At 43.3% G+C, this 25,640-nt stretch overlaps 1 protein-coding gene across 1 annotated transcript in view; it reads right to left on the bottom strand.

Moving 5' to 3' along the window:
- Positions 1–244: 244 nt before the first annotated feature.
- The window catches only part of LOC122986101 (zinc finger protein 469), a 65,394-nt gene continuing 39,998 nt past the window's right edge, over positions 245–25,640 (bottom strand). The window contains exon 3 of the mRNA XM_044357189.1: positions 245–13,551. Within this exon, the coding sequence (XP_044213124.1) occupies positions 1,357–13,362 (12,006 nt within the window). The 5' untranslated portion in view covers positions 13,363–13,551 and the 3' untranslated portion in view covers positions 245–1,356. The remainder of the gene's footprint in view (positions 13,552–25,640) is intronic.

The following is a 25,640-nucleotide window of genomic DNA, read 5'->3' as shown; positions in this document are numbered from 1 at the left end:
CCCTGTAGTAAAGATACATTTATGCTCATCTTTCAGACAAAGAGTTAGCTCATTGAAGTGCTGATCTGGAGACAAAAAAAAAATGAAATCCGACTTTATTGTGTGTGCACCTGTTTTTGCCTCCAGGCACAAGCAGATTCCACTGCTTCCAGTGTTTGATGCATGTGGTGACAGCTGTAGTCTGCAGAGATGGAAGTTGGAACATTTGCAAAACATGTCATGAACAAAGGAAGAAAAGAGCAAGGAGAGACCAATACAGATCTTTAATTACCAACTATAAAGGAGGCACTTAGTGAACCACTTTACAGCTTGCAAGAGGCACTGCATTTCCCTTTCTTCTCATTCTGATTCTTTTGCACATTATTAAAATAAAACTTTGACATTAAGCATTACACCAAACAATGACCTACCTACAATATTATACAATATAAGATACATACAGTATAAACAAGATAAAGCACCTTTGTTGTCCTAGTAAATACTACTCATAATTAAACAGTTGGAGTTACAGACACAGATGATTGAGTTTGTGATTTGTGTGTGGTATTATCAGTGCATGGGAAGAACTCCGAATACAGGTCTTGGGACTGTGATGTCCTTGTATGCACCTGAGTTTATACAATGGAAACTTTCCTAATTTTGTGCTCTATCAGCCTACATATGAAGTACTTGGATGGTTTACACAGTATCTTTAATAAACTACAGAGAACCAGTAAAAACACTTGGATGAATGTACTGTAACTGCTACAGATCTCATGTTCCCTTCCGAGGACATTGGCATTCACATTACAATAAAACACAATGTAGCACCAGGTAATGTTTATACAAAAGGCTAATATGATGAATGTCAATGCAGTACAGTAAAGTTAAAAAATAATACAAAATGAGTATGTTGGAAGCATGTACGAAAGGTGCACAGACAATAGTCCAGGTCAGTTATGACGTCATTTGGTCCTTTTGAAGAGAAACTGATAAGATCATGTTATGAATGCAAAATGAACATGCATTTCTTAATATATTTTACTGTATTTTCAAGTATTCTTTTTTTCTTTCCTTTAGCTAAATGAAATATAATCTCTTAAACGGATAATATCCAACAAAGGAAAAGCAGAAAAGTTTTTTTTTCCAACTAGCATATTCATTTTTGACCCAAAATTCATATCTGCCATTAGTCCTCACATTTGTGTCATAAAAACACATGTACAAAGAAGACATAAAGTGACTACGTAAGTATTTAAAGATAGCATTTCACAGAAAAGAGCTGTGCAATCTCATTCACCATAATGAATTGTCTTAAACATTTATAACTGTGAAATTTACAGTCTCTTATTCACAGATCCCGAAAAAACCCCCCGCTCAGTTAATAGATTCTGATGTGTCCTTCCTTAAAGGAATCTTAAAGCTAGTGAGTTTTTGGCCAAACAGCTGGCTTAGGAGGTGGTTCTGGGACTCTGCTGTCCTGTAGGAATGGCTCTCCATTGACCTAACCCCCATCTTTGGCCTGGATTTATTCAAGGAATTGTTCATGGGAACCGATGATACTTTAGAGATTGGGGCATGCAAAGGCCGCCCCAAAGGTCCCTTTTTGGCTTTATAATCCCCGTTAAGAGGGGTCACAATCTCAGCTTTCTTTGGTGTACAGCTATCAAGCAAACTTCTTTTTGACTGCAAACCCAAGTTTGAAGTCTTGCACTTGGAAACTATTTTGTTGCTCACAACGTCATCCCGTACTGAGGACAGCACAGGGTAGTCATTGGGTCCGTCTGACTTTCTTTGCAAAGAGGGATTTGCACACTTGCTGGGGCGAAATTTCTTTTTGGCCCTGGAGTCAATGCCAAAGTTCTCTTGTGTGGCTGGAGAGGAAACTCTTTGCAGGCTGTGAGGGGATTTCATGTCTTTCCTCTTCTTCTGTGGTCTCAGTGATTCTTTGTCTTCATTTGAGGCTGAAGCGTTGAGGGAAGCCTTGGAGTGGAGGACTGGTGTCGATTCTGTAGCCCTCGTGCCGCTAGTTGTAGTGCTGTTTTTTGTGTTGTCAGTTGTTTTGGCTGGGACAACTTTGTCTTTCATCTGACTGCTGCCTTCCTGCTCAGCGCTGTGAGATAAAGTTTGCTGTTTGCTGTCATTATTGGAAGCTTTCGATATATGATGCCACTGCTCGTCATCCCTCTGCTGGTCCATCACATCAGCTGCTAATTCATGCTTTGCTGACTCAGGTGTCTTTGAAATGATTTGATTTTCTCTTAAGCTGACAAAAGAATCCTCACAGGGTGGTAGTGAATCTGTTTTTTCCTCTGTCTCATCTGTGTCACCTTCAGCAGAGCCTTCCTTAGGTTTAACAATCTCCTCCCCCGCACTACTATTCTCTTTAGACGCTGACCATGAGCTTGTCTCTGCTCTAATGCAGACTGACTCATTCTCCTCTTTCACATCACATGGTCCAGTAATTGATTTTCCATTACCCTCTTTATCAAGATTAGGCGAGGGAGTTGGGTCTGTTTCCTCTTTCTTGGGTGTAGCAGACTCTGACGAGCCCATGTGAATACATTTCTCCAGTTCTACAAGAAGCTCAGAGTAGTCCTCCGCAATGTCCTCAGTCTTCACATTTGTATTGTTTGTGTCACTGTGGTATTCATTTGCGATGGTCTGTGTGGAGTCGTCTGCTGTGGACACAGGGGGTTTTGAAGACTGTGTCTCAGAGTTTTGATTTAGGTGCAGTGAGCTTACGCTGGCGATGCCACTGTCTGAGCTATTTTCTTGCAAACTGTCAGAAAGAATTCTTCTCTTTTTACCTGCAGGCGAATCACATTCATCTTCTTTGGACGCAGATGCTTTGACAGGTCTGAGAACACCTCTGAATTTGAAAATTTTGTTCCCCCCTGACAGGTGTTTTTCCATGTGACGATCAAACTGTTCCTTCTTAGAGAAGGTGTAGTTACAGGTGCTGCAGATGAAGGATTTTTTGATCACGTGCATGACATCGGCACAGAGCTCACAGGTGTAGAGGGTGGTGTGTTTTGAATCCAGCTCATCCACCTCCTCGTGTGCTCTCTTCAGATGGTCTTTAAGCTCCTGGGCCTCCTGATAAGACACAGGGCATTTGTGACACAGGAAAATCTTTTCCAAATTGTGAACCACTAAATGTCTTTGAAGTTTGAATGGTTTGGGGAATTGTTTCCCACAGTGGTGGCAGTCTCTTGAGGGGTCCTTGCAGTTGGGATGCATCTCTACACTTTTAGGTGTCTCTGTTTTATGGAGGACCTCAAGTGGGGTTAGAGTGTTCTGCTTCCCACCTACTCCACTGCTGCTTTTAGTTTTATGAAGTTTTGGCTCAGGCCCCTCAGAGGTTTTCCCCTCTCCTACAGTGCTGTCAGAGGCAGCAGCTTTTTCTTGCTCTTTAGTGGCTTTGTTGGACTCTCTGTTGGCTTTGCTGGGGCGATGTTGCATGATTGAGGTGATAAAGTTCTTCACGGCTGTCTCCTGCATGAAGCAGCCTGGAATGCCTAACATGGAGCCTTGAGTCTGGCCCCTCCGGGCAAACTGAGTGGCATGCTCTCGTAAATGTTCGTTGTACATCCATACATCTGATATCTCCTTCAAGCACATTCCACAGGTCCAGATCCCTGTCTTATTCTTGGCATGTTTCTCCCTCAGATGGTCTCTCAGTTGCTCCCTGGAGCTGAACTTGCGCTGAACACACATGTAGCAGGTTGGAGGTGGAGAGGGGTTGTGGGATAACTTGTGAAAGTTCAGCTCACCCAGAGTGAGAAACCAAGTGAAGCACACTTTGCACTTGTACTGCTTATCTTTGACTTTTATTCCACCGTCTTGTCGTTTCCTGCCTCGTCGCTCTGTTATTTTCTTAGACTTTTCATCATCTTTTTTCTCCATGTCTAAAGTTGCAATAGGAGGAGCCAATGAGATATCTTTATTAGAGTCAAAGAACTGAATTTCAGGAAGTTGAAATGTGGTATTGATGTTTTGAATGTCAATGCTGTGGAAGTTTTGTACATTGTCTGTAACACATGGCTCCACAGTGTCCCCTACACTGTGGAGCAGTGCAGCAGGTGGGGGCAGAGGGCAAGGTGCAGCTGGCACTTCTGCTTTACAGTTGCTGGGGTCAGAGGTCACCGTCGAGCCAGCATTAAAGCCACTGAAGTCACTGGAGCCACTCCATTCAATTGAGGATTTATCAATGGTGCTCTCAAGTGGATTCAAGAGGCTGTTGCTGAGCTCTTTAATATTCTCAAGGACATCCTCCTGATCACTTTGTTTAACATCTGACGGTGGCTTGGCATCAGTCTTCAAAGCGCTGTTATGGCACATATTCAACATGATGGTATCATCAATAGATATCGTCTCATATTCACAGCGGTTAGGTTGATTGTCAGTGAACATCTGCTCTGCTTGGTTGTCCATGAACTGATCTTTATTTTGCATGAAGGTTTCTGAAGGAGGAGGGTATTCCTGAGTGACATTTGAATTTGGTGATAGCTTCTGTCTTTTGTTTCTTTTGCTGTAAACCCTTGGGCACTTTTTCCTTTTTGCCTCCTCATCTCTGGGGAACAGCTGTGAGAATGTGGTGTCATCGTCAAGTAAGGCCTTTAGATCGGGACTTATGCCGGGAGGACTGATAGGGGAAGGATTCAAACAAGAGATAGGATGCACCTCATCTGAAGGGCCACTGTTTTTCTCACATTTTATCTCGACTGCCACTTTTCTAAGAATCTCTTCGGCGAGGCTCTCTTCTGATCCTCTCTGTTCACACATCTCTTCCACGGCACACAGAGTCTTTCTCGACCCATCACATTCTATGATAATATCCTTGTCTACAGATATACCACGTTCCACATTATTATTTGTACATACTTCCCCTTTTGCTATCTCCGTCATGCTTGTATATTTAACCTCTTCTGTGTCAGTGATTTGATTTAATTTCACACTTTCATTAAGTACATTTGCCTCTTTTGTTGGAGATCGGGGTGTATTGTCAAAGCCAGAGTTTGAAGTAACAGGGTGAGGGAATTCCTCTGTTCCAGTAACATTTCTGTCAGGATGCACATTGATTTTCATCTGGTCTTCAGGAGATTTGCAGTGTTCTTGCAGTCCACTGTTTTTGAATTCAGGAGTTATAGCCTGAAGTATGTCTGTTTTTAATATATTCAGAAGCTCATCAGAGAATGGGCCAAGCTTTATGTTTACCTCACTGCTTTTGTTCTTCCGAGCTTTGTTGTTCTTTTTTACTTTTGTTGGTAGCAGAGGGTTTTGATGGCTTATTTCATCCACTGCCACTGCACTTGTCTCAGTTGCCATTTCCTCCAGGACTGACTCAGTATCTGCTGCTTTAGATATGAGTATGCTACTTGTCTCAGACATCCCATCTATTTTTGTTGGGTAACAGGTCTGTGAATCATCTTTATGTTCTTTCTCTGTAGTTTGTGATGCTTCATAAATAACCATAGTCCCCTGATGGCTTGATGTTGTGCTCTGTGGGCCAATGTGTTTTTCAGCTTTGACCAAATGTTTCATGGCCTTATGTCTCTTTAACCCAGGCACAGTCCTGAAACACATGAAGCAGATTTCACAGAGCACTTTTCCCTGTTGAGTGTTGTTCTGTGTCTTTTTTTGTGTTATTTCTTTGTGTGTTTGGAGTGTTGTTGAACACTGGCCAGTCTCTGTTGTTGGTTGCTTCTCTGATGGATCTGGTGGAAGAGGCATTTGTTCATTTTCACAGATGATGAGTGGCTTAGGAGTGGGCGGACCATCTGAAATGTCTTTTCTGAGAAGTGTACTGTCCTCCGCAGAAGCCTCGTGAGAATCGATATTTTCTGAGTCAACCTTTCTCAGCAGGTCAGCATGAATATGCAAATGTTCAATAGGTTCAACTGGATCATGGCAAACCTCCAAATCCTTCTTAATATTACTAGCTGAGGAATCTGTGCTTTTGATTTCAGTTGGGAGACCCAATGAGAAACATGTGAATTTCATACTGTCCTCAATGGCCAGTGGTTCATCTGATAAAGTTAGTTTAGCTACAGGGTCTGAGTTCAGTGACACTGTTGTGTCAATTTCAGTTTTGTTGAAAATCCGTGCAGAGTTAACACTAAGGTCACATGGCTCACAGTCATCTCTCGGACTCTGCTTGATGTCTGGATTGTCTTCAGGTTTACTCGCTGGTGAAATTGGTATGTAGTCATACTGATTTAGTTGTGGAGGTTCATCTGAGATGCTGTTGTAGTTAAGAGGGCTGAGCTTGAAATCATATGTTGGATCTCTCTTTTCAAGGCTCTCTGATACCGCTGGTGGATCTGCTGTGCTGGTCACAGGAAGTGGAGAGGGAACGGCAGTTTCAGAGCTGGGTATTTTACACTCTGTGATTCCCAGATCCAGTTGAGGTGGGCCTATCAGAGAATACTCCATCTCAGCTGTTGTGTTCAATTTTTCATCACTGTTTAAGGCCTCTTTTTGGTTATCATCTTTGTTTACGGGAGAATTCATAGTTTGTATTGAACCTTGATCAACAGACATATTACATTTGCTTTGTGACTGACATTTATCCTCTTCTATGTCCAATTTCTGCATGGGTACTTGATGAGAGGTTGACAAAAGAGGACTGGTAGGTGGGGCAGTTTGTAAAAAGAGACAGTGACTTTCCTCCATCTCCTCTCTGCACGGCGAGTTCTGGTGGCTTGCCATAAAATCAATAGGAAGATGGTCTTTGATGTCCTGAACGTTTAAAATCTCTTCTGTTTTCTGAATAGTGTCAAAGGTGCTGTCAGTTTTCAAAGAGTCATTAAATGGAGTAACTTTGCAGGAGTCACTGTCAATGATGCCATCAGACTGAGAAAGGATCAGCAGATTGCTTTGACCCTCTATGGAGTGGCTGTCTTCGAAGAGTGAGCAATTGCTTGTACTTTCTGTATTGGTTTCCACCAGAATTGGACTGCAGGGCTTTTCTGTGGTGACTATCTCCACTGACATGTCAGTTGTTGGACTAGCACTGTAAACATTAGCGGGGATGCAGTTTTTAGAGGCAGAAAGTCCAATCAAATGATCATGTTTTGCTGTTTCAACTGTTATTTCCTCCGTCACCTTGTCTGAGGCCTCCACTTTCAATTCACCAGCATGTGATGAATGAATATCTTCAGGATTATTATGGATATCAGTTGATTGCTCTCTCAGTGCTGTTTGCATCACATCCCCCATTCTCTCGCCAATGTCTAGACTGGTGTCAGGTGGAGCTGGTGATGACGGATGGCTGCCAGATTGACCAGTGATTCCCTTGACTGCCTCTTCTTCCTCATAGCCGTCTGTCGAATGTTCCGGACTGACACTATTGCTATCAAACAACTGATTCACATTTTCTTCTGTTTTACTCTTTCCGCAGGACTCCTCTGCAGCATGTGGGTCAGGTATCACCACACTTGAGCAGTGAGCAGACTCAATCAAATTACTATTCTCAGTGATATCCCCCTCTGATATGACTTTAGTCTCAGCCTTGCTATCATTGTTTTCTGTGGACTCACTTGGCTGCGATGAAATTGGCTGGTTTCCATCAACTGCGGGGTCAGTGCTGTTAGAGAGAGATGACTGTGACTCATTCAGAATGAATTCAATATCATCCTTCCGCTCATTGATATTTGAAGGTGATAATATATTCGCCTTGCCTGTAATTACTTCCCTTTCACTGGGATCTTCTCTCTCAACTGCATAAGTTGCCTGACATTCAATTTCTTGATGTTGTTGACTTGTGAGAGAGGTGACATTCGGCTCCTTGTGTTCTGATATAATGGGTTCTTTTTTGAATATAGAATCAGAAATCACCTCCAGGCTTTTCATCAGGTTTTCTGTGTATTGCTTCTGTTCTAAAATATCTTCCTTTGTTTCTGCAGGAGTCTCTTGTTCAGAATTTCCTTCCTCTGATTTTCGCTCACAGTGGAGCTGTGAGTGTTCAATATGTGAGGCTGTGGTTATCAAATTTGGCGCATCATCCTCTTTTTCAGTGAAATGTTCAAGGGCCCCTGGCTCATTGTGAATGGGAGTGTGGGGACTGTGGTGCTCACTCATCAGCTCAAACTGGAACGGACTGGACCATGGGAGTCCTGGTTCAGTGAAAGGCTCTGAAGGCAGAGTGGTCACTGGTACATCTATGGTTTGCACAGGGCACCTCATATCCAGACCAGTGCCTTCATTCTCTGACTCTTCACCCAGACGTAAAGGTGAAAATTTGCTCATTTGCAGCTGCTTGGGGACATCCTCAGCCAGTGGTGGGCTTTCCAACTTAGTTGTCTGCAGCTGGTTTTCAAGCTCATTCACTATTCTCTTTATCTCTAGCTCATCTTCCGATGCACAGCTGTTGAGATTTGCACTGTAGTTCATTATTTTTTCTGGCAGAGACAAAGGAACGTGATTGTAATCTGGTTTCTTTTCATTTGATTTCTCTGAGCTGCCTTTGTATTGAGATATCTCATCTGGTAGCACTGGGCTTACTATTAGATTCCAGTCTCTTTGTTCCAGAAAGGGAGAGAATGACGATACGAACTCTTCTTTTTTATCAACCGTGTTCTCTATTGAATGGAAACCCTCTTTCTGAATCGGCATATCTGAGTAAAGGCCACTGTCGAATCCTGTGAGGTCCCCAAACATTGATGAGGTGTCAAATGAAAGTGGGGATTTCATGAGCCCCTGTTCCTGATCCAAGGGGTAGGGCATGAGGTGGAGCGTATCTTTTTGTATCAACGGGCCTTGGCTTTCAGTTGGAGATAGGCACACCTCATCCATCAAAGAGGTGCAAAGAGGCGCAGGCTTGTGTGTGTCTAGGTCATTGACTAAAGTAATAGCCTCTTTCACCATGCAGACACTGTCACTCTGTTTTTCAAATGTGGTACTGTCTGATAGCTCTGGCTGTGTGGCTTGGGGCCTCTCTCTTCTTTTGCCCTTTGTGTTTCTGTCAATATTGAAATCAGTTTCTTTGTTGATTGTAGGAGAGTGTGAATCAAACTGTAGTGGCTTGTTATCTGTACTGCTACACTGGGTTGGTTCTTCTTTGGGGCACAGATTGTCAGTTCTCTGTGGGGTGTTTCTGTTTGAACTGGCTGTTGAGCCAGTTTCTTTGCTGTTTGACACCAGCTTCTCTCTTGATTTTGTATGTGAGTTTCTGTTTTTTTCAAAGGTTTTGGTTGTGTCCTTTGCTTTTTGTGAGGATGACACGGGATCAGCAGCTTCTGTATTTGAATGATAGTTTTTGGTATTCTCTGTATTGTCTTTGTTGTCAGAGAGAATGGGTTTGTCAGTATTATACTTCTTGACAGATTTAGTGAATGTCAGTGCTAGTGTGCTGGACTCTTTACGTAACTTATGTGGGGAGGACCTTTCGTAGGTTTTCTGCTCTGGAGACTCTTTCTTTTTGATGTCTGTCTTCTTCTCACAGTCTGAGTCAGTGCGGTCAGTGCTTTTGGGGCTGTTGATACTATCACTTGAAACACTCACAGATGTGCTGAGTTCACTGCTTGTGGATGACCTGCTACCCCTCCTCCTGAGTCTCTGGTGAGAACCATGTTTCTCAGGCAAGAGAGACACCTCCTCACTTTTTTTCACCTCAAAACACTCCTTCGACTCATGTCTCCACGCTGCTTGGTCCCTCTCACTCCTTGCTCGCCATTTGCACTCTTTAGTGTATGTGTACTTACACCGACTGCTTTGATTCAGCCGGCCTTGGCTTGCTATCTTTACAGGCTCACATTCATCATCTGAATCTGAGACATAGTCATATTCTCCAAATGCAGGGTTCTGCACAGTGGGAGTCAGTCTTTCCATCACCAAGGAAAACTGGAGGTTTTTGGTACCTTTTACATGGAGCTTATGAAGCTTATTTTTCTGATGAACTATTTTGTGAATAAGTTCTTTGCTCCATGTACCCCCTCCCGTGCTTTTCCTCTTGCTCTCTTTCATTGCAGTTCTTGAGGTTGGAGAGGTGGAGGCCTGTGAGGGCGTTGACCCTCGGAGTGCAGCGCTGTCCTGAAAGCTTTTAACACCACAACGCTCAGAAAACTTGCTGGATAAGAGAAATCTTGGGGTACTTGTGTTATCGTCCTCACTCTTGCACAGTTTTCTTGCCTCTTTCACTTTGCTGTCTTGTTCCCTCGTCTTCTCCCTTGAGGCAGTTCTTGAATTTTTATGAGAGACTTCTTTTTTTATGTTAATTTTCTCATCTTGTTCCAAATTCAGAGATATTTTCTCTAGTTTGCTTTCTGTGTACTGTTTATCTGTCTCAGGGCTCTCCACATCAGAGTCATAAAAATATTTTCCCTGTGTGAAAGACCTGTCATCATCTGCTGCCTGTTTATTTTTGCTCTCAAATACTAGGGATTCTTTGGTTTTCAGACATTGTTTGTTTGATGTTGCTTTGACAGTGGTGAGCTCATCATCAGCAAATGCATCAATAAAGCTGCTGTCTATCTCTACATTGTCTGACTGATATCCCAGTCCGTTCAAGGCTTCTGTGATTAGGCTGTCTAACTTGGCATCCTCCATTTCCAGCTCAGGGAGAGGGACAGGGAGGGTACCAGGACCAGAGAACAAGCTGAGTTTCATCGGATCATCCTTATTATCTCCTTTTGTTTCACCATCAGATATCAGTTCTCCATTCTTATTAAGGCCCAACAGAGACAGGTGAAGGTCAGATGGGCATCTTGACATAGAAACGTTTGACACAGAAGACACAGCTTTTGCTGGTTCTGCATGGAACTTTCTGCTGTCCTCCATCTTTGATATGTCTTTGAGGTCATTTTGTGCAAAGGTGTGTTGAGCACAGTATTGCTTATGTCCTAGAAATGAAGCCAGATTGTTGAAATTCTGATCACACTGCTTGCATGTCAGAAGCACATCTAACTGGTCAAGATTTGCGGTGGCTAATGAGGTGGCTAACAGCTGATGTGCAGAGTAAGGTGGTGGAGGCTGGTGATGCTCCATCCCAAAACTGTCCATGTAACCTTTGTTTCCATCAATTGCTGTCTTTGGATGTGTGCTGTTTTGCAGGTAGCTCATCATGTCGTCTTTGGCTCTATCTGGTGCATAAGGAAGGTTGCGTGGAGCTTCAGAATGAAACTGGTGAGGGTGAGTGTTTACGTGATCTGAAGGTAACTGTGTTTTGGCTTGGGACTGGTGATAAAATGGGTGAGGGGGCGCTGACTTTGACATCTGACTGTCCTCTGAACTGATGTTAACGGGGCTGGTGGATGCTGGGGAGAGTGAAGAGCAAGTACTACTAGATGCAGGGTTATGAACTGGGGAGGGCAAAGGGGATTCATAAGGCGACACCATCATAAGTCCCATGGGTGGAACTTGTAATGGTGGATAGTTGTAATTTCTTGATGGTGCTGCTGGAAGAGACTGGTTGAGTCCAAAATATACAGGCTTATTTTTGGACTCACATACTTGTGCATGGCTCATCTCTACTTTAAAAGTTGAGACTGTATTACTGCTATGTTTTACAGTCTCCTGTCTTTGGTTACAAAACCCTTCACTAGTCCTGCTGTTTTGAAATGAACCGGTGTTTTTCAAGGAGCTGTGTTTATGTGATTTACTATCATCCTGCCAGTCAGAGGGAGACACCATGTAAGCCATTTTTTGATTGTTTATTTGCCTGGATAACTCAATTCGGTTTTGATTCTGCATTGCAGAGGTTGGCCGTATCTGCTGCCAGGGCATTCTGCTATTTTTAGCTGAATTTGGCCTTTGGTCAAGTGCTGGCTGGTTCTGAAACTGAAATTTATCATTCATATCACTGTATTGAATTGTGTTTTGATCAGCTGGTGAATATGTCTTATTAGGCCCCTCCCAGGAGTGTGGTAACCTATTTAAAACCTTATTATTGATGTTTTTATCAAAGGGTACTGAGCCAGAGTGAATGTTACTGACTGGAGGGCTGTTAAATGTTTTGCTAGGAAAGTGCATTTGGGAGCCTGGACCTTGTGAAATATTTCTCGCGTGGTGCACACTTCCTTGAATGAGTGTTCTTTGGTTGGCAGCTGTGTCTTTGGGGTGACAGTTCCTCTTACTCCCCGAGGTGATGGCTGCATCCCTACTGTCTGCCTGTCCAATAGTATCTGTGCTCTCTGGCAGGGCAGTCTTTCCCTGCTCTGACTGCTGCGAGCTGGAGCCAGAGCTGTCACTGCTCGCTGAGTCCTCACTCAGATTCCTAGGACACTGGATGGAGGATGTCACCCCTTGAATAAACTGTGACTGTTGGGTGTGAGGATAGGAGCTTCTGTGTTCTGGCTGCTGTTCATTACTGAACTGAGTGCTGTTTTGAGCAATATTTTGCCCTTCTCCAGGCGTAAAGGAAAAGGAATTGTGGGTCACATGAACAGAACCAATGGAGGAGTCTGTAAAGTCTTGGGATTGTGGGTTCTGTTCACAGGGAAAAGAGTCAGAGGTTGATTCTTCCAGAAAATTATATCCATATTGAAACGGACCAGGCACGAAGGCACTTGCCTTATTAGCTTCTGAAAGGGCAGTGGATTTTTGTGATGAAACTCCATAGTTAGCACCATTAAAAGTCCTTTCAGGAGACTGCCATGCATTAGAGCCATCCAGCTGAAAGTCAGCCAGGATCAGGTGGCTGCCAGGCTGTGCACTGTTGTTCTCCATTGAGGCAGGCTGCTGCTGCTGTGACAGGGTTGGGTGTTGGTGGGATGATGTTCCACTTGAGGAACCCAGTGCCTGTGAGGTATAGCTTGGGGAGGTAAGGTTAGAGGAGGCCTCCTGGAAGCAGCGACTGTAGTTGAGCTCTTCTTGCTGTAGCTCGGTCTCTCTCTCTGGTATAATCGGAGCGTGGAATCTGTAGCTGCCCGACACGGGGCCACGACTGGTCTCCAGCTTCTTGGGTGGCGAAACCTTCTGCTGTGGGTAGGCAATACCAATGGTGGGGTTGGAGCGTGGATTTGTAATGCTAAGTCTGTACAGCTGCTGCGGGTTGCCACGCTCTGACTTTCCTGACCGCTTGCTCTTCTCTCGGCTGCGGCCCTTTCCACTCGGGGACTGGGGACTGCCTTTGCCACTAGACCAAGTCCTATCAGTGGCAAATTTTGATCTGTTCTGTAGTGATCTGAAGTCAATCTTCCCTGCCTGCTGTGGCCGTATTACAGCCTCACGCTGCTGAGTGCCGTCCCTTTCCTTCTCTAGTTTTTCAACCTTGGGCCCTCTGCTGCTGGCTCTGGCCTCCGTGCCTGTGCTTGAAAAGTGCTCTGAAGACTCCTTTGTGGTTTTGTCACTCTGCTGTTCCAGTGCTGTCCCCTCATCCTGCAGTTTGGACTCAGCGTCCAGCTCTTTGACAGCGTGCATTCGCTGAGTCTCTCCTGCCATGGTGCACAATGCGTGCTGTGAAGGCCTGGTCCTCAGAAGTGCTATCTGGGAGGCAGGGGCATCGTCTTCTGGGTAGTATGAATCAGTAAACGTCCAGTGGCAGGAACTGCAGGGACAGGGCTGCTCGCTGCAGGCTCATCTCTTCTCCCTCATTGTGACCTGCTGATCTGGCACCAGAGCAACGCAGACCTGGAGAGACAGAACAGAGAGGATCAGATGAAAGGCCTCTGCTGTCTTATTAAAAGAAATAATGCAAACGATTATATTATGTGCCTTTTAGAATGGAATCTGGAAACACTATTCAAATATGCAAGCAAAGTATCAAGCATCACTCATAAAAGGATATGTATCTTCAAAATAATGAAAACACATTCATTCTTTAGTCAAGGCATTAGTATGGAAAATAGAAAAGAGAAGAATTTTGAAGTGCAACAAATAACAACTAATAAAAGGTGTGTTCTTACACAACTACTTAAGAACATATTTTTTAAATAACCAATTCAAACATCCACTTTCATGTATAAGATTAAGCACAATTACAATGTTCCTAGTTTCTGCCAGCAGAGAGCACTATTGCAGCATTTCACCGTGGTGCTGCAGCAGAAAGTACTAGTGCAATAAATAGGGAATTTCAAAATACTGCCAAACTCATACCAAGTCTTGGAGATACTAACACTTAAATTCCTTATGCCCAACAATAAAAAAAACATTTCAAACAAATAAATACAGTTATATCTGAGTGTTGGATTCATAACAACAGTGACTGGATAGCTTTACAAGTATCTCAAATGAAATCCTTTATATAAACAATCACACAAAGAAACCAGTTTGGTCTTGAAATGATGAAGCACACTACAGTGCAGACGATGAGAAAAATACAGTTCAAGGATCCAAAAAGCACTGCCAGTAAATGAATCACAGACTCCTTTAGCACAGGGACACAATGCCACAGTGTTCTATTGCTAGAGAGGGCTGCAGGTTTAGATCATGGAGGAATATCAGGGATTAGTCAGTCAGCTATTAGACAGTGAGAACTGTGGGCATACTGACGTTTGTTGCCTTTCCTCAGGCATCCCAGACACCGCTTCTCAGGTCCCAGTTTACTTTGGCCATCCACTGCTGTTGCTTCTTTTGAGGTCAGACCAGATGAAACTCAGAGTTAGCACCAAAATGTAATTTCTAGGCCTGGTAACCAAACTTCCATCCCACCTTCTTGTCTATTTCCCCTGGCTATTGCGTACTGAAGCCAATGTTTAGGGGTGGCCTAGTGGTTGGAGAGACCACCATTTAGCCAGAGGATTTGGGTTCAAACCTCTGTTTTGGCTATCATCCACCCTGCTGAAGTGTCCTTGGGCAACATACAGACTTCTTGTCAGTTTTAACCTGGGAGGAGTGAGTAAAAACTGTATAATGAAATTCCAATATTACTGTATGAAAAAGTGATCATTGCACTGCACGGCCCTCTCCCTCAGATGATGACTGTGACTGCCCAGCAGCCTGTAAAACACAAATGTATTGCTTCTCTGCACCATACATCTTTAGACCAGATAAGAACAAGCAGGAAGACAAAATATTAAACAGTATTCACAATTTCCCACAAAGTGCAATTACTGATCATTTTAACATATTAAATGAACCCTAACTCTGTACATAATAAATTATACATAGAAGAAGCAAATATGTTTGGGTATACAGTATGTCCCCTCGACAAAAATGCAAAGATGTTGTAAAAATATCCACCAAAACTCATCAGTCTTACAGGAGATTTTACTGGAAGACCCTCTCTGGGTCATTTTAATATCAGCACTTGTTTTTGTTGTCATTCTGATAAAGTACTATGCCTCCCCATCAGTCCAGCTTATCCTTTATCAGCTAACTTAATGCTAAGCATTGATTTAGTCAGAGGACTCTGTGTTTTATAGCCAAATGTAACTCACAAATTGTCCGTGTTTCTGTTGTTGGTAAGCAAAGTAGCTGAAGAAATATTGTCTTTATTTGGAACTTTAAAAAGACACACATCACATTATCACCTCATCCATAGTGTGATGTGAGAGGCCACAGAACCAAATAATGCATGCAATGTTTTTATAAAACATCCACTTGTAGGTAGGTATGGAGAATATAAGTTGTAGCCTCAGTGCTGAGTGACAAAGTTTTCTTCAAAACATAGAGCAATGTTTCATAAGACTAAGGCTACATGGAGGAAAAAAAGCATTTTTTCTGCAAAACTCCTAAGTTAATTCCATTAAATTTCATCAAAACCTTATCTGATTATCTCTGGAGGTTTATAAGATTGTTTGACATATTAGTGATTATCAGGAATATGATGACAGACTGTATACAAATGAATTCTCTGTGAACTCTGGCAAAAATAATCCAACCACGTCCATTGATGATGAAACATAGTCCTGTTTACAATTAGAGACACAGAATTTTGTAAGGACTTGTTGCCTTATTAATGGTGTAAGTCTAAGAACTGCATAGTGTTTTGATTACTTTACAGTGTAAATGAGAGCTCATAGCTCCAAAGGAGTGGACTAAAGAGGCTCTAGGGGCCCATGGCACAGACATGTGGTCCCAAAGGGTACATTTATTCAGTGTATAAAGTCAAGGCCCTCTCACAGGCACAGAGAGGAGGACAGAACCTGGGGGTGCAGAAAACAGATAAGATGGCTTGGCCTATAGCATTGCATCTTGAGGGCTATGTTTACATCACCAGACCAGTAGCGCATGTGCCCAGATACCACTTGGCAAATGAAATAGTGAGATATAACCTCTATTTCTACCCAGGGGGATCACTCTATTGGCATGTGTTTCCTTGTCTCATCCTCTGCTAAACCTCCCAGAGGTATTTAGCAGGTTGTGGGGGAGGCTCGAGGCTCAGACCTGGCCGGGTTTAGGCCTGGTTGTGAAAAATCACATCCTCTCTACAGCTCCACAGAATCTGAAAGCCGGAGTGTCTGCAGCTATCTCTGCCAACATTTGGGGAAACTGGTGTGAAGGACCCTGCCAGCATCTCCACCAGGCAGTGCTTGATTCATCTCTACAGAGTCAACAGTCACAATCATACATCATAGCCCCAATTATATTTGCACAGACCAGCCGTTGAGGTTTGAGGCTGAGGATGAATGCCTTCAGCAACAAAAAGACCAGTATGAGGATCATGGGGGCCTTACAGAAATATTACCAAAGCCTGAGCTGTCAGTTTACAAAGAGTAAGGGGTCATTAATTTCCTAACAAACGCCTTGTCCACTTCCCCTACAGCACTGTGCAGCTCAGTAACTCTTCCCTTACACCAACGTCCTCCACACAAGCCAGAATTAGTTCACACACAGACTTTTACACATATCAATCTGCCAATTTAGTGGCGTCTTTGGTATGGCTTGTACAGTTTTATCTTGAAAAGTATAAATTGCTCTTGGACTATGTATAAAGACAGTGTGGTGGTGACGGAATTGCAAGCTGGGCACAAGTTGATATCAAATCCTGTGTGACTGGTCTAAAATTTGTTCCATAAAAGTGTGTTTTAGTGGGGTTTTACAAGTCAATTAAGGCTGTGCGTGTGTTTGTGTGTGTGTGTGTGTGTGTGTGTTCTCTAGGTCTCCTGTCAAATCACTGAGCTTCTCAAGCATTGGCGCCCCATATGGCTTCACCACAACACCACCCTGATGCTTGAGACTGCTGAGTGTTGAGGAACTGGTGTGTTTGCGGTATAGGTGCATGTGTGCTTTTGAGTGTGTGCGAAGACATAACTAGAACACGGGCATGTATTGGTTTCGCTCAGAGATGAGGGAGTGGGTAAAAGGTGCTTGAATGAAAACTCAATTTCCTGAAAGTCTTTTCCCTGTCATTTTGGTGTAGGATGTATGTGGTGTTGGCTTGAGTGAAAATATGCTGGTAGCACAGTGAAAATCTCTGTCGACTCGTCACATCAGCGCATAAGCCAGTAATTGCTTTTGCAATTTCTATTTTCCAAGAGGCCAAAGCCCCCAATAAGCTTCATATCTCTCAAAGTCGGTTAACTTAAAGACTACAGGCTCAGCGTCTCTTTCTTCAGAGCTATTCAACATTTCTGTTGATGTGTGTTCTGTAACATGAGAGCACCCAAAGGTGGCTATAAGAAATGGTAAAAGCAGACCATTGCTACCAAGGTAGGTGACCTTAACCATACAGCAATTTAACATTTTCATAAGATACAACACAAAACAGGTAGATCCTGAAGACAATGACTCTCCAGAGACACAAAGCATTATAAGAGCCAAGAGAAGGGCAGCAGCAGGCCAAGCAATCCATTTCTACAAACAATGGCTCCCTTTATAATAATGTAAATCAATAACTTGCATTAGCAGCAATTTCCCAACTTGTTCAGCTTTTCCAGATGCTTGCGCACTGAAATATCCCCACACAGTCGTCCCAAAGACCACTCAAGCAGAGAAGATGGATGAGAGATGAGAAGATGAGAGGCGATGAGATCAGACGTGGTGGAGAGGAAACATGACAGCGCAGTAGAGAAGGCCTTTATAGAGGGGGAAAATCATACAAAGAAATGAGTGTCAGGAAGTGGAGGTGGGATGTTCAGTATGCTGCGTAGCCCAGTAGGCTGGGTAATCGGAGGGATGCAGGGGGGAGGATCAGGTGGCAGAATAGAAGCTGTCTGACTGCTCTCCTCCCACCTCTCCCAGCATGGCTGGTCCAGTGGAGGGAATGTGCAGTGAGAACGGCTGGCCCATGGCCCATACCGGGGCGCACTGCCAAAACCTCGGTCAGTGTGCCTGCCTACTCCTCTGTATTTTTGGAAACATCCATTATGCAAGTAATTTGCCTTTAAGATCTCTGCTCCTATGTCCATACAAAGACAAACTAGGGGGAGAGAAATGTCAGTGATGTGAGGAGAGCACAGCATGCTTTCACAACTATACCACTGCAGTTATTAATACAAAAGCTCTAAATGTGGAAGTGTGAACAGTAGTGGTCTGTCAGTGGTTTACAAACTTAATTTCTCCATTTATGATTTACAGAGAGTAATTACTAAGCAATCTGTCTTCCTCCATGCTGGTGACGTTTTGTCAGAGGCTTTTAGAATATTTGAAAGATGCCGGAGAAACCAGCGTCTGAGCACTTCAAATGAAACAGTGAGCACAGGACTGTAGGAGGCTTGTTATACTCGTGCTCCCTACTTCCACCGCCCCTAACCCCACCCTTAACCCAATGTGGTTAGCTGCTCAGTGGGGAAGATGGAAGGAGTGTGTGTAGTTTGTGTGTGTGTCTGAGTGTCTCAATATGTGTGTGTGTGAGTGTGTCTAAGGGGGTTTTGGTGTGTAATTCCAGAGGCTCCCCTAACCCCCTCCCAAGTTTTTCCTCTTTCTCAGACGAGTTTTTTCTTTATTTTTTTTCTAACCACTGGATTCTGGACGCCGTCTGTTTCCATATTGCTAACCACAACATTCCACAAACATGATGGAATCTTTGTTTTAGAGTGTTTAAAGGTTATTTTTTCCTCTTTTTGACACAATTTCCCTTATTTATGCATGTCTTTGGAATATTATTTGTGTGGCTGTGCAAAAAATAGGTAAAATATGTGATAGACTGTTAAACATGACTGAGTAGAACAGGATATTAGCGAAAGGGCAAGCTTTCCTGACTTCCACTTATAACCACAATAACACTATCCTTAATTGACAAAATCCGTCTTTGGGGTTTTATTCATGCTGCATTCCTTTTTTCACCGTATCAATATTTGCTTGTCCCTTCCTTAGCCTGGGCCAAAGTATTTGGTTGCTGCTCAAAATTAGCAAAGTTTTAATAAATGTAAGGAAATTTTATGATCGAAGGGGGCTAGGATTAGCTTAATTATGACAGTTATGTCTAAGGCTACACTCTTGCATTTTAATAATTGAATAATTAACCAAGATTCAGCATATACTATAGCACACTAATAGGTTGCTATAAATATTTAGATATTTAGAAGACTCTGTTAACACACACGTTAACAGACGCTCTGAACTCTAAATAATTCAACATTGGTAAAAAGGTAACCAGCGAGAGTCCCACTTCAAGGTGGTCACTGAGTGAAAAATATTGAATCTGGATGTGGTGGATGGACCCCCCACAAATATAAACATGATGTGGAGGATGAAATATGGCAGTTTTGACTTCAATGGTTTCTGCCACATGCTACAACAAAATCATCAATCATTAGTTTTAATTATGCAAAGAGAACCGAGCCAGCAAACAACAAATAAAGTAAAAAAAACAAAACTGTTTTACATTCTCACCTCAAATACCTCTGTTTAGCTATACCAGACAGAAAGAAACCTCTGAATCTTTTCCCAAAACACAGTCTAGACAAAGTTAAGTTTCATCTGTGGATGTTACAAGTATCTCTATTCTTTCAGCTCTGTATTGACATAAACACACACAAACATGTACAAATACACAGGTGGATTCAAACAGCACATACATGCTCACACATAAAGAGCTACAGTAGCTTTATGGATAAGTTTATGATATAAACTTAGTATTTATCTACATTTTTTTCTACAAGCATTACTTAACAGACCACTTAATCAAAGTTAATTTAAGAATGTATTGCGGAGGAAGTGTCATATATATATATATATATATATATATATATATATATATATATATAGGAACTGCATGTTTTGCACCATTAACATTTACATATCCTGTACCACAAGGAGGCCAGAGGCAGTAAGAGGAGGTCGAGCCCACTACCACATAGGTGAAAGTCCAGAGATGAGACTGGGCCTGCAGAGGCAAAGTTACAGCCTGAGTGTCAGTGGCCTCAGGGGACTCAGCCTTTTCTTACTGACCCATCACCCTCCCTCCCATGAATCAATGAACAAAATCATCTAAGGCAAGCATGCACGGACAGGCAGGGCTTCAGATGACTGTGTCCTCATGTCACTAAGACCACATGTTTTGACAGAAGCTCTTTTATCCTCATACGTAATGTATAAATGGCAAAACACTTATTCAGCAGCACACATTCTCCTATTTGTACAGCACAACTGAGGGTGCACTGTCATGGAATCTCAATAATGATTTTCACAGGTGGCATAAGGCTGGTGCTTCACAGTGAGGGCTAATGTTTAGAGCAGTCAGGAAATTCTCTATTCTTCTGCAAAAGAACCAAATGCAAACCTACCAGCATCTGAATTTGAAGCATTTCACATGTTGGAGTGAAATAAATAAGTTACAAGTACAACACAGACCACATAAAGTTTAATCTTGTTAAAATAAATGTGACATTCTGGCTTAATTTGTTACTCATACACACAGCTATGACTCTGACCACTTAAGGCTTCTGAACCTCCACGCCATCACCTTGTGCTTAATGTTTTGACGACAAATGTGGAAGAAGAGTGATCTTTGCTTTTGGACTGACATTTGGGAAGAGTTATTTTTGAAGTGTGACTGGGGCAGGTTAGGAATGGCAGAAATCCATCAGAGAATATTAGGAGAAAGTTTGTTTGGTCTAAACCCCAAACATACCTGCAGGCCACACTCATAACCTTTCACCTTCAGGTAAGACCTTTGCTTGTCAGGCTTAAAGGGAGGCTTCTTTGTCTATATCTTTAGACAAGAGGACAGTCAAGTTCCAACACGCGACCGTGAGAGGGGTTTTCCTGAAACCTTGGGAAAATGGACTACATAAGTGTACTACCACATATCAATGCCAAATGAAACAAACTTATTCTCATGAAATACAGTTTTTCCTGTGAGACTACAGAGCCAGACGATACACAAAAGCACTATTTGTGAATGAACCTTTGGTCTAAGTTCATGTTTGCAATTAGGAGTTGAAGGAGAACGTTTCAAGTTTTACACGAAAGCGCTAAACGCACGTGAGAATATTCGCACACTCAATTGGGTATAATTGTATATGTGTACATCTCCGTGAGTGTGGTTGTGCATGTGTGTGAATATATGCGTGCAAGTGCTTTCATGTATAATTTTAGTACGATTTGTGTGACTGATATGCAGTTTGGTAGTGGGTTCTTGTGAAGTTGTAGGTATAATGTTGCTTTTCTAAGCCCCAGTGGATGGATCAAAGTGTTTCAGTCAAATGTAATGCTGTGTTGCTAGGGTCACGGGCTGACACATAAATATTTTAATCAAAGAGAGAGCAGACACATGACAGGAAGTGATTCATTTCTTATAGAGTTGGCACCTGGTAATGTGTACGCTGAGAGAAAAAGGAGGGTGAGATGGCGAAAAGAATAGCCTAGAAAACCATCATCTGTAAACTTCCACCTTCTTATGTTCCTCTGCTTCAAACCACAGTGCCAGATGCATCATACTGCCTCTTTCAGTCTTCCTTTGTGCTGTCTTTCTTTTTTTTCTTACTTTCTTTCTTTCTCCAACCCACACACGCATGAAAGCAAATCTCTTCACTTTGGCATTAGGTCACAGGAACTGAGGGGCAGGTGGGGGTTGGTGCTAGGAGGAAACAAAACATTTGTAGAAGATTTAGGATGAACGTTAGTGGAGCAAGCACATGATTGACAGTCATGGCTTAATGCTAGAAGCAACACGACTAACTCAAAGAATAAGATTATGAAGTGAGGTTATTTTCAGTTAAGTGTTTTGGGGCAAACTTGAGTAATTTCTTTCTCCAGCACTGTTTAAGAAGGGTGGAAAGGGTAGCAAAGAAAAAAACTTTGAGTAATATTTTTCTCTCCCTTTTTTATTCTTCAGTCCAATTTGCACCAATGCCAAAATCAGTAGTCCCCTGGCCAATGGCAAAGAGGGAATTCCAGGCACAGCGTGCGTGAGTCAGTACCAGCATTTTGCAAATTCACCCTGCCTGCCTCCCTTTAAATAGTCCAAGGAAATGTCCAAATGACCTAATTACGACTCAGGCTTTCCTAAGTAGCCTGTGTCAACGCATGACATGGTATTCAAAAATATACATAGTCACAAAACAGCAGTGCTGTGGTGGCAGTGAAGCATGCTTTTCATCTGTGTGGTTTTATTAATGTTATGGTGGGACAGTGAGCTGGTTTCTGTCTGCGTCTATGTTTCTGTCTGTTGTGTCTCGATTCTCAAAGCTTTCCCTGGCCTGGGCAGACCTTCAAAGGCTTGATGGAGCTAAATGATTTACCAGAGACATAGATTTGACCAGATTACTTCATCACACTTTAATGTATGTCACAATAATACAGACCGCAAACTCTGCTTCAGTAATACAATTTACAGAATAATACTCAAGCTCCCACTGTGGCATTGATGGGCAATTGCACGCAAAAGCTGCCCTGCCCGAAAAAAAACACTGTTAAATAATTGTTTCTATTTTGGGATCCCAACACTTTGGTCCACCTCAGCTTAGTTGCAACTAAAGCAGTTCTTAGAAACAATAACACTGAATCCTGTTCAAACAAAAGCCTCTTTCATACCAAGTGAAGCTCACTTGAGCTGTCAGTTAGTGACATTTCAGCAGGATTCTAACTTTATCCTTTTATTGTGTTTGTTTATTTAATACTGCGGGAGGCGAGGTAGTATGCATCCGGCTCAAAACCACTTTATGGTAATGGTTTGAAAATAGCCAAGACAATTAAAGCAAAATGAAGGGAAAAGTGATGGACTAGCTGGAGTGCCTTACATTCCTGCTCAGTGTTTAAACTAAGTGTTTTGTCAATGGGCCACCTTTGTGAGTTATTTGCAGCTGCAAAAACGATCTATAAATACTGAGCAGGGGGATGACGACCTTGGGCAGTTACAGGATGTGAAATCAGATATAACAGAGTTGAGCAATTCACCTACAACAATTACGTCGCTTGGGAAATCTAAAAGTCACGATGGGGAGAAGGAGGGAGGGGAGATATGAGGAAGAGGAAAGGAAGTCAAGCAGAGAAGAGACAGATTCCAGCTCCTGGGGCTTTGAGTGCTGACTGCCAATCTACTTCAGATCCGGGATGGGATAATACAGCAGCTTTTCCGCAACAGACAGATACAGTTCAACAGGTTCCTCTACAATGTACCATGGAAAAATGAACCTGCTGTACACCTGTACCTTCATCTTCCATCTCCGATTTCAGTAAAGTAATCGCATTATCATTTTCATCATTCCTTACCTTGCAATAACAGAAGATTTCATGGATAAAAATTTGGACTGTTGTCCAGCCATGTCAAATTTTGGCAGAGACCTCACCAGCGCTCTGGTGAACATCTCTTCCTATCTGATCTGTGACTAAAGTAGCAGCGACCCACACTGTCATTTTTTTCTTCCACTCCATCCCCTTTCTGTATCCTTCCCAATTTTTGTTCCCTCTCCTTCTGTCCCTTTTTCTATCTTTTCCTCTCATCTCTCCCTCTCTCTCTGCCTATTGGTCCCATGTGGGTGTGGCCTGTGTCTTGCTGTGGCTGCAGCAGGAGGACTACCTGATGTGTCGCTGTGCAGAATGGGACCAAGGGGTCTGCAGTTGAAAAGGGGCTCTGTGCTGCATCTGCAGATCGCCTTACACGACCACTTCCTGCTTCCGACCCACTCCTCACAGGCAGCCCTGTGTGCCAAGGCCGAAAAAAGCGCAAACAGAGGGGTTCAGTCCACCCAGGGGCTGAGCACAGGACCCTATTCATCCTCTCCCCAATGCTCCTCCCTGCTTCTCCCCTACCAGCCTCAGGATGGCTTTATTTTAAAATTCACAAATATTCCCCTCGCTGAGGCATTGAAATCAAATGGACACTCATTCCCTCTTTTCAGTGGTGCTTGACAGACATGCTGTGTCAGTGCTACCCCTAGCCTGGGGAGGTGAAACGTGCTGGTGTCAAGTATTTGAACGGTGTCTGTCGGTCTGGCACAGACACACCTCTGGCATCTGTCTTGTTACATAAGAAGGGAAAGAGGGGAGCAAGGGTCATAGATAAAATGACAACTTCGAGCTGAGCAAAAAAGTTATAGAGATGCTTCATGGGTAAATGAGTCTTGTAGTTTCCTGTGGAAAACTGTCTCTGCGTGGGAGCCCCCACTGTCATAGTTAGAGGTGCAGAGGAGAATGGATGCAGGAAAAATAAAAACCCTGTCTGGGGAGGAGGGGAGCAGGTGGGTTGGGGTGTTAGAGTTGTGTTGCTATTCCTGGAATGCTCACTTTGTCCCATCTAGACCTGGCAACAGAGGGAAGGACAAGACAAGAGCTTGGGATAGTGGACTCCCACTGAGTTGGACTATTTATGCAGAGACCAAGGGGCAGGGGTATTTAAGATTCTTGGGGAAATGGCAAAGTGGGCAAATAACTCTTAAGACAAACAAACCTGGAGCATTAATGATGAGCCTGTCACTGGACTGGATGTTTTCGCTTTTCCCCCTTCATACTGCAAGGGGAGGGCCAACGGCCTGAGCCACAGTCTGTTTTCACTACTGTCCTTGTCGTTTCTACCTTCGGTCATTGGACACTGCCTTGTTTTTCTACTTTAAACGCATTAAAACAGCACCCGATACGTCCATTCCTACCAGGGGGATAGAAAAACATTTAGTCTGCCGGCTCCCCGGGCTTCTCCCTCGGATGTCAGCCTCAGATGAGGGTGAGAATAATGACGCTCTGTACGGCCACTGCAAGAAGCCATTCATACAGCCACAGCTCAGCCACAGAGAGTGTGTAGCACTGACCCATGGTGGCTAGAACAGAACCAGTACTGATCCGGTCCCTGCTGTCCCAACACTACACAACACCAGTATTGATCTAACCCATGCTGGACAGGACAGCACCACTGAGACAACATGTCCACTGATTCAGCAGGATCACAGCTAGGTCCAACCAAAGTAGACAACACCGCCACTGATTCAACCATGACAGACTTCTGCAGGATCCTGCTCAGTTGGCTCAATCAACACCTGCACAGATGAGAAGGTACATCAATACACTCGACTCTCTCCAACACTGAATCACTACAGTCTGTCAAAAAACAACACTGCTATTACTGATTGAGCTCTACTAAGGCATTGCAGTGTATCTAACGGAACCAAACCTGTGTTTACAGGACTAATCTCTGGTCGATCAACAAACTCAGTCAACCCGGACTACTGTAAATTCTTTTCCACTCTCCCCATTGCCTTTGCCATGCTGAACAGGAGGCCTTATTATAGGTCAGTGGCTGACTGGAGGCTGAGGAACAAACCAAAGCCCCTGGCAGAGCTCATGTTGTTCCCCTCAGACCTGCTCAGGCTCACTGGAGACCAGTGCTGGAGGCCGATATAGAGAAAGTGGCTTCTGTGCATCAACCATGCCCAACCTTTCTGGCTTCACATGCCTGCGTG

Source organism: Thunnus albacares, chromosome 7 (genome assembly GCF_914725855.1).
Source record: "Thunnus albacares chromosome 7, fThuAlb1.1, whole genome shotgun sequence".
Classification (NCBI taxonomy): domain Eukaryota; kingdom Metazoa; phylum Chordata; class Actinopteri; order Scombriformes; family Scombridae; genus Thunnus; species Thunnus albacares.
Note: the sequence above shows the minus strand (reverse complement) of the source record. Positions and strands in the feature narration are given on the sequence as shown.